Source organism: Scomber japonicus, chromosome 6 (assembly GCF_027409825.1).
Source record: "Scomber japonicus isolate fScoJap1 chromosome 6, fScoJap1.pri, whole genome shotgun sequence".
NCBI lineage: Eukaryota > Metazoa > Chordata > Actinopteri > Scombriformes > Scombridae > Scomber > Scomber japonicus.
Window position 1 is genome coordinate 40,028,191 of NC_070583.1, and position 10,000 is coordinate 40,038,190.

Sequence of the window (10,000 nt, forward strand, 5' to 3'; positions counted from 1 at the left end):
TTGATCAGGTTAAAGTGATCAGATTGAATGACTGACTTGTATTGATCAGGTTAAAGTGATCAGATTGAATGATTAACTTGTATTGATCAGGTTAAAGTGATCAGATTAACTTGTATTGATCAGGTTAAAGTAATCAGATTGAATGGTTGACTTGTATTGATCAGGTTAAAGTGATCAGATTGAATGGTTGACTTGTATTGATCAGGTTAAAGTAATCAGATTGAATGATTGACTTGTATTGATCAGGTTAAAGTGATCAGATTGAATGGTTGACTTGTATTGATCAGGTTAAAGTGATCAGATTGAATGGTTGACTTGTATTGATCAGGTTAAAGTAATCAGATTGAATGGTTGACTTGTATTGATCAGGTTAAAGTAATCAGATTGAATGGTTGACTTGTATTGATCAGGTTAAAGTGATGAGATTAACTTGTATTGATCAGGTTAAAGTGATCAGATTGAATGGTTGACTTGTATTGATCAGGTTAAAGTGATCAGATTGAAGGTTGACTTGTATTGATCAGGTTAAAGTGATCAGATTGAATGGTTGACTTGTATTGATCAGGTTAAAGTAATCAGATTGAATGGTTGACTTGTATTGATCAGGTTAAAGTAATCAGATTGAATGGTTGACTTGTATTGATCAGGTTAAAGTGATCAGATTGAATGGTTGACTTGTATTGATCAGGTTAAAGTGATCAGATTGAATGGTTGACTTGTATTGATCAGGTTAAAGTAATCAGATTGAATGGTTGACTTGTATTGATCAGGTTAAAGTGATCAGATTGAATGGTTGACTTGTATTGATCAGGTTAAAGTAATCAGATTGAATGGCTGACTTGTATTGATCAGGTTAAAGTAATCAGATTGAATGATTGACTTGTATTGATCAGGTTAAAGTGATCAGATTGAATGATTGACTTGTATTGATCAGGTTAAAGTAATCAGATTGAATGGTTGACTTGTATTGATCAGGTTAAAGTAATCAGATTGAATGGTTGACTTGTATTGATCAGGTTAAAGTAATCAGATTGAATGGTTGACTTGTATTGATCAGGTTAAAGTGATCAGATTGAATGGTTGACTTGTATTGATCAGGTTAAAGTAATCAGATTGAATGGTTGACTTGTATTGATCAGGTTAAAGTAATCAGATTGAATGGTTGACTTGTATTGATCAGGTTAAAGTGATCAGATTGAATGATTGACTTGTATTGATCAGGTTAAAGTGATCAGATTGAATGGTTGACTTGTATTGATCAGGTTAAAGTGATCAGATTGAATGATTGACTTGTATTGATCAGGTTAAAGTGATCAGATTAACTTTGTGAAACACTGCTGATCCTCCAGAACTGTGACAGAGTGCAGCATCTGTCTCTAACTGATGATCTTTGATGAGTTCAGACATCAACCAGAGAACAAACACGGTTCAGTTTGTTCTGATCCTGGTCCTGGTTCTGATCCGGGTTTTGGTTCCAGCCAATAGCAGAACACCAAGCTATCATTAGCGTAGCATAGCATTGATTACCTGTGCTCCGAGCTCTCCAGGGACTCCGTCCTTCCCGGGTTTACCCTGGACCACAAAGGAACCAAATCAACTCATAATGTCTCCAATAATCAATAATCAATCACTTTGCTTATTAAATGTCTCTTACTAATGAGCCGGGGTCGCCATACTCGCCCTTCACTCCTTTCACACCGAGTCTCCCCGGCAAACCCTGGACGACAAAACAAACGTCCCTCACATATGTTCAACAACACCAATTCACTGGAGAGACAGACAGGTAGACAAACAGGTAGAGAGACAGGTAGGGAGACAGGTAGAGAGACAGGTAGAGAGACGGGTAGAGAGACGAGTAGGGAGAGGAGTAGAGAGACGAGTAGGGAGACGAGTAGACAGACAGGTAGAGAGACGGGTAGAGAGACGAGTAGGGAGACAGGTAGAGAGACGGGTAGACAGACAGGTAGAGAGACGGGTAGAGAGACGAGTAGGGAGACGAGTAGAGAGACAGGTAGAGAGACGGGTAGAGAGACTAGTAGAGAGACGAGTAGGGAGACAGGTAGAGAGACGGGTAGACAGACAGGTAGAGAGACTAGTAGAGAGACAGGTAGAGAGACAGGTAGAGAGACGGGTAGAGAGACGAGTAGGGAGACGAGTAGAGAGACAGGTAGAGAGACGGGTAGAGAGACTAGTAGAGAGACGAGTAGGGAGACAGGTAGAGAGACTAGTAGAGAGACGAGTAGGGAGACAGGTAGAGAGACGGGTAGACAGATAGGTAGAGAGACTAGTAGAGAGACGAGTAGGGAGACAGGTAGAGAGACAGGTAGGGATACAGGTAGGGAGACAGGTAGGGAGACAGGTAGAGAGACGAGTAGGGAGACGAGTAGACAGACAGGTAGAGAGACTAGTAGAGAGACGAATAGGGAGACGGGTAGGGAGACGGGTAGACAGACAGGTAGAGAGACGAGTAGAGAGACGAGTAGGGAGACGGGTAGACAGACAGGTAGAGAGACGAGTAGACAGACAGGTAGAGAGACGAGTAGAGAGACGAGTAGGGAGACGAGTAGGGAGACGAGTAGACAGACAGGTAGAGAGACGAGTAGGGACCCGAGTAGGGAGACAGGTAGAGAGACGAGTAGACAGACAGGTAGAGAGACGAGTAGAGAGACGAGTAGGGAGACGAGTAGACAGACAGGTAGAGAGACGAGTAGGGAGACAAGTAGAGAGACGGGTAGAGAGACGAGTAGAGAGACGGGTAGAGAGACGAGTAGACAGACAGGTAGAGAGACGAGTAGAGAGACAGTAGGGAGACGGGTAGACAGACAGGTAGAGAGACAGGTAGAGAGACAGTAGGGAGACGGGTAGACAGACAGGTAGAGAGACTAGTAGAGAGAGGAGTAGGGAGACAGGTAGAGAGACGAGTAGAGAAACAACTATGTCTATGACGTATCCAAGATGGCGCCAGTGTGTGTGGCTGACTGTCTAGTGCTCCTGCAATTCTTCGTGTTGTTATTGTTTTCAATCATTGGCACTAAACAAACTGAGTCTCTGCTGGTGTATGATCGCCAGTCTCTTTTGTTTATCCGGAGGAATATCAGTGACTTAAGTACTTTTGATCACAGCGGACAGTATACCTCACCTCCGTTTTTGGCGGGAATCCCACCTCACCTGTACCGGGCCCCGACCCTACCTTCCCGGCGCAAGCGTTCCCGTCGCCGCGGTAGACGCGGAGGTCGGCTGGTGAAGCTGAAGCTCTGCCTGACAAGCTCTTCATCCATTTCTTGGACAGGACACGGATTGCTCCCTCCTCTCGTTGTGCCCCGGTGCTTCCTCGACCCCATCGACACCTGCCTGGTGCCTGTCACCAGCTCTTTTGAGGGACTCCAGCCCCGCCGTCTCTGCCCCCTTCAGCTCTCTGAGCGCGGGGTAAACCACCGGCTTCTGAGGACGCTACCCCGGGCTCACCGTTCCACCGGATCACAGGCCCCAGCTCCCACCAGGATCGGATTGGTGAACGCTAGATCCCTGGCGAACAAGAATTTCATCCTGAGGGATTTCTTCAGCTCCCGTGGCCTGGACTTCCTCTGTATGACAGAGACTTGGATCGGTGCCGGTGAGTGCAGCCCTCTGGACTTCCTCTGTATGACAGAGACTTGGATCGGTGCCGGTGAGTGCAGCCCTCTGGACTTCCTCTGTATGACAGAGACTTGGATCGGTGTCGGTGAGTGCAGCCCTCTGGACTTCCTCTGTATGACAGAGACTTGGATCGGTGTCGGTGAGTGCAGCCCTCTGGACTTCCTCTGTATGACAGAGACTTGGATCGGTGTCGGTGAGTGCAGCCCTCTGGACTTCCTCTGTATGACAGAGACTTGGATCGGTGTCGGTGAGTGCAGCCCTCTGGACTTCCTCTGTATGACAGAGACTTGGATCGGTGTCGGTGAGTGCAGCCCTCTGGACTTCCTCTGTATGACAGAGACTTGGATCGGTGTCGGTGAGTGCAGCCCTCTGGTTGAACTTTTACCTGCAGACTGTTCTTACTTTAACTCCCCTCGGACGTCGGGTCGTGGAGGAGGAACGGCGACAGTTTATAAAAACGATTTTAAATGTAAGTAGCGTCTCGTCTAAGTGTCTTTATTTGAGGTGGGTCGTTCCGACCCGGTGCTGTGCGCTGTCATTTACCGCCCCCCCCCCCCAATACAATAAGGACTTTGTGAATGACGTGAATGACCGTGCCCTCTTTCTCTGGGATGCTAACATTCACGTGTGTTGTCCTGATAAGCCTGGTGAAGGACTTTTTAAGCCTTATTGACTCTTTTAATTTAGTTCAGTGTTTGTCTGGCCCCACACATGAACATGGACACACATTAGACCTCGTCCTCTCTCATGGTTTATCTGTGTCTAACTTGGAGATCTGTGATGATGTGAATTCTGATCATATGCCAGTATTATTTGAAGTTGCTTTCTCCTGTGCTGATGTTAAATCTGGCGCTCCTGTTCAGAGCCCTAGGATTTTTAACTCTTTTACTGCTGGCCAGTTCTCTGTGGCTTTTGATCAGCTCTGTGTCTGCCCTGCCTCTGTTAACACAGAGGAGCTCAGCTCTTGGTTTCACTCCTCCTGCCTAACCATACTGGACTCGGTGGCTCCAAAGAAAACTGTGCAGCCTAAAGCAAAATCCGAGCCCTGGTTTAATGACACAACTCGTGCAGCTAGACGGGAGTGTCGCAAAGCTGAGCGGAAGTGGAAGAAGGACAAGCTGCAGGTTTCTCTCCAAATCCTTAAGGACTGTTGGCGCTGCTACCAGAATACTGTTAAAGAGACCAGAAGAGAATACCTGTCAAACATCATTGAAGCCAATCGTCATAACCCGCGGGTGTTATTTAAAACCATTGACACTGTTCTTAATGCCCCACAGCCTGTCAGCTTGGAGGCATCTCCTGAAATGTGCAATAGCCTCCTGCACTTTTTTATTGATAAGGTTGCTACTGCTAGGACTCCCATCTTAGCTACTGCACCTGACCCCTCTGTCCCTGTTCCTTGTTCTGCAGCTCTTGATAAGTTTGAGCCTGTGTCTATGTCATTTTTAGAAGATCTGGTTGGCCATATTAAGCCATCAGGCTCTCCCTGTGATGCTGTCTCTCCTAGCTTCTTTAAAGAGGTTGTCCCTAGTATAGGACAGTCAGTTCTGGCTCTCATAAACAGCAGCCTGTCTTCTGGTGTTGTTCCCCTAAGTTTTAAACATGCAGTGGTGCAGCCGCTACTTAAAAAACCTGGCCTTGACTGCAGCGTGCTGGCCAGGTTTAGGCCCATCTCCAAGCTGCTCTTTATATCTAAATTATTGGAGAAAGTTGTTCATGCCCAGCTACAGTCATTTCTGGATGAGCATGATGTCCTGGAGGTCTTTCAGTCAGGCTTCAAAACCCTGCACAGCACCGAGTCAGCCTTACTACAGGTTTTTAAAACCCTGCACAGCACCGAGTCAGCCTTACTACGGGTTTTTAAAACCCTGCACAGCACCGAGTCAGCCTTACTACGGGTTTTTAAAACCCTGCACAGCACCGAGTCAGCCTTACTACGGGTTTTTAAAACCCTGCACAGCACCGAGTCAGCCTTACTACGGGTTTTAATGATATCTTATTAACAAATGACTCTGGTGACCATGTCATTCTTGTCCTGTTGGACCTAACGGCAGCCTTTGATACAGTGGACCACAACACCCGAGTGGCTCGGCTAAGCCACCTAGTGGGCATCTGTGGTACTGCGCTGGACTGGATCAGATCCTATCTGGCTGATAGAACCATGAGTGTGAGCCTTGGAACTTCAGAGTCCAGCTCTGCTCCACTGCCGTATGGGGTTCCACAGGGGTCGGTCTCAGGGCCCTGCTCCACTGCCGTATGGGGTTCCACAGGAGTCGGTCTCAGGGCCCTGCTCCACTGCCGTATGGGGTTCCACAGGGGTCGGTCTTAGGGCCCCTGCTCTTCTCGCTGTATTTACTGCCACTGGGCTCCATCCTGAGAAAGCATGGCATCTCTTTTCACTTTTATGCTGACGACAGTCAGATATATGTGCCGCTGAAAAAAAGAAACGCTTTCTCCCTAACACCACTTCTGGCATGTCTTGAAGACATCAAAGCCTGGATGGATTTGAACTTCCTTAACTTTAACGAAAAAAAAAACAGAAGTGATGGTGTTTGGTCCCAGTGGCCTTTGTGAACCCCCTCTATTTGACTTGGGTCCTTTGGCAGATTATTTTAAGCCAACAGTCTCAAATCTGTGTTTTAAGATGGACAGTGATTTTAAATTGGATCATATTAGTGCTGTGGTGAAGTCCAGCTGGCAAAAGTAAAGCCCTTCCTCACACTACAGCACTTTGAAACAGTAATCCATGCCTTCATCACATCCCAGCTGGATTACTGTAATGCACTTTATTTTGGGGTCAGTCAGTCCTCCCTCGCACGTCTCCAGTTGGTGCAAAATGCAGCCGTTCGCCTCTTAACTGGAGTACGTAAGAGGGAGCACATGACTCCATCCTGGCTCCCTCCACTGGCTACCTGAGCACATGACTCCATCCTGGCCTCCCTCCACTGGCTACCTGAGCACTTTAGAGTCCATTTTAAGATTCTTTTATTTGTTTTTAAATCTTTAAATGGACTGGCCCCGCTCTACCTCTCTGAGCTCCTTCACCCCCACGCTCCTGCTCGGTGCCTCAGGTCAGCTGACCTGCTGCTCCTGGAGGTACCGAGGTCAAAGGTCAGGTCAGCTGACCTGCTGCTCCTGGAGGTACCGAGGTCAAAGGTCAAAGTGGAAGCTCGACGGGTAGAGAGACAGGTAGAGAGACAAGTAGAGAGACGGGTAGAGAGACGAGTAGGGAGACAAGTAGAGAGACGGGTAGAGAGACGGGTAGAGAGACAGGTAGAGAGACGAGTAGGGAGACAAGTAGATAGACGGGTAGAGAGACAGGTAGAGAGACGAGTAGGGAGACAGGTAGAAAGACGAGTAGGGAGACAGGTAGAGAGACGAGTAGGGAGACAGGTAGATAGACGAGTAGGGAGACAAGTAGATAGACGGGTAGACAGACAGGTAGAGAGACGAGTAGGGAGACGGGTAGGGAGACAGGTAGAGAGACGAGTAGACAGACGGGTAGGGAGACAAGTAGATAGACGGGTAGAGAGACAGGTAGAGAGACGGGTAGAGAGACGGGTAGGGAGACAGGTAGAGAGACGAGTAGGGAGACAGGTAGAGAGACGAGTAGGGAGACAGGTAGACAGACAGGTAGAGAGACGGGTAGGGAGACAAGTAGATAGACGGGTAGAGAGACAGGTAGGGAGACAAGTAGAGAGACGGGTAGGGAGACAGGTAGAGAGACGAGTAGGGAGACAGGTAGAGAGACGAGTAGGGAGACAGGTAGACAGACAGGTAGAGAGAAGGGTAGAGAGACGGGTAGAGAGACGAGTAGAGACGAGTAGGGAGACAGGTAGAGAGACGGGTAGAGAGACGAGTAGGGAGACAGGTAGAGAGACGGGTAGGGAGACAGGTAGAGAGACGGGTAGAGAGACGAGTAGGGAGACAGGTAGACAGACGAGTAGAGAGTCGAGTAGACAGACAGGTAGAGAGACAGGTAGGGAGACAAGTAGATAGACGGGTAGACAGACAGGTAGAGAGACAGGTAGAGAGACGGGTAGGGAGACAGGTAGAGAGACGAGTAGGGAGACAGGTAGACAGACAGGTAGAGAGAAGGGTAGAGAGACGGGTAGAGACGAGTAGAGACGAGTAGGGAGACAGGTAGAGAGACGGGTAGAGAGACGAGTAGGGAGACAGGTAGAGAGACGGGTAGGGAGACAGGTAGAGAGACGGGTAGAGAGACGAGTAGGGAGACAGGTAGACAGACAGGTAGACAGACGAGTAGAGAGTCGAGTAGACAGACAGGTAGAGAGACAGGTAGAGAGACAGGTAGATAGACGAGTAGGGAGACAGGTAGAGAGACAGGTAGAGAGACAGGTAGACAGACAGGTAGACAGAAGAGTAGAGAGACGAGTAGGGAGACAGGTAGGGAGACAGATAGAGAGACGGGTAGACAGACGGGTAGAGAGACACCTGCAACTTACAGAAGGTCCACGACAACCTTTCTGTCCATCTACACCTGGTTCACCCTGAAACATAAAGACAAAACCTGTGAGGACAGACAGACAGACAGACAGAGAGACAGACAGGCAGACAGAGAGACGGGCAGACAGAGAGACAGACAGACAGAGAGACAGACAGGCAGACAGAGAGACGGGCAGACAGACAGACAGAGAGACAGACAGGCAGGCAGACAGAGAGACAGGCAGACAGACAGACAGAGAGACAGACAGGCAGGCAGACAGACAGACAGAGAGACGGGCAGACAGAGAGACAGACAGGCAGACAGAGAGACGGGCAGACAGACAGACAGACAGACAGAGAGACAGACAGGCAGACAGAGAGACGGGCAGACAGACAGACAGAGAGACAGACAGGCAGGCAGACAGAGAGACAGGCAGACAGACAGACAGAGAGACAGACAGGCAGGCAGACAGACAGACAGAGAGACAGGCAGACAGGCAGTCAGGCAGACAGACAGTCAGACAGGCAGACAGACAGACAGGCAGACAGACAGACAGAGAGACAGACAGACAGGCAGAGAGAGAGACAGACAGGTAGACAGACAGACCTTCAGTTCTTTAGGTCCTTCAGCGTACAGTTTGATCCCTTTCTGTCCGGGGATCCCTGGAGGACCACGGAGACCCTGAAACCAAACACAGCTGATGGTGATGAAGATGATGATGATGATGGTGATGATGAATATGGTGATGATGATGATGATGATGATGAAGATGGTGATGATGATGATGTTTTAAATGTTAGGAGTGTAAAGTATAAACTGATGTAAAGGATCTAAATGTGGACTTTAAGCTCACCTTTAGGCCTTGGGGACCCGGGATCACTGGACTAGGACCCTCCTGACCCTGAGACAGAGACACGATGCTAACGTTAACACGATGCTAACGTTAAAATGATGCTAACGTTAACGCGATGCTAACGTGTGAACATGATGCTAACGTTAACATGATACTAACGTTAACATGATGCTAACGTGTGAACATGACACTAACGTTAACATGATACTAACGTTAACACGATGCTAACGTTAACATGATACTAACGTTAATATGATACTAACGTTAACATGATACTAACGTTAACACGATGCTAACGTGTGAACATGACACTAACGTTAATATGATACTAACGTTAACATGATACTAACGTTAACACGATGCTAACGTGTGAACATGACGCTAACGTTAACATGACACTAACGTTAACATGATGCTAACGTTAACACGATGCTAACGTTAACATGACACTAACGTTAACACGATGCTAACGTTAACATGATACTAACGTTAACATGATACTAACGTTAACATGACACTAACGTTATATGCTAACGTTAACATGATGCTAACGTTAACACCATGCTAACGTTAACACCATGCTAACGTGTAATAGAGACGAACTGACCTTTTCTCCCGGTAACCCTGGCAACCCCAGTCTGCCCTGTAAGGTACAGCAGCACATGTGAGTTCACTGTTCTGCGTCTCAATGTTCACGTTTAAATAAAGTTGGACAGTTTTTGAAGCTTACAGGAAGTCCAGCAGGTCCTGGTGGTCCTGGCAGACCTCCGTCACCTGGATCTCCATCACGCCCCTACAATGCAAGCAGCCAATCACACAGATATTTCAGCTGTTTCATGGGGATCACGTTACATTTACATATTATATCTGTATAAAGAGAGAGGAGAGCCACGAGGACGGGGGCCCTGGAGGGTCCTGGGGGGTCCTGGGGGCCCTGGGGGGTCAGCAGATATAATAAGTGGAGTACTGCTAAAAGCTAACTGATGAGGACGGGTCTGACTTTTCACCCTCGTGCAGTAGTTGGTTAGGGGGGGTTTATGGTATTGTGAGGTCCTTTTAGGGGT

The 10,000-nt window shown here is 47.9% G+C and overlaps 1 protein-coding gene across 1 annotated transcript in view; it reads right to left on the reverse strand.

Annotated features, from left to right (window-relative positions):
- Positions 1-10,000, reverse strand: part of col4a3 (collagen, type IV, alpha 3) — a 47,314-nt gene that overhangs the window by 30,125 nt on the left and 7,189 nt on the right. Inside the window, exons 11-17 of the mRNA XM_053320399.1 lie at positions 9,667-9,729; positions 9,544-9,579; positions 8,937-8,984; positions 8,690-8,764; positions 8,103-8,147; positions 1,655-1,717; positions 1,528-1,572 (exon numbers count right to left, since the gene is read on the reverse strand). Of these exons, the coding sequence (XP_053176374.1) occupies positions 1,528-1,572; positions 1,655-1,717; positions 8,103-8,147; positions 8,690-8,764; positions 8,937-8,984; positions 9,544-9,579; positions 9,667-9,729 (375 nt within the window). The remainder of the gene's footprint in view (positions 1-1,527; positions 1,573-1,654; positions 1,718-8,102; positions 8,148-8,689; positions 8,765-8,936; positions 8,985-9,543; positions 9,580-9,666; positions 9,730-10,000) is intronic.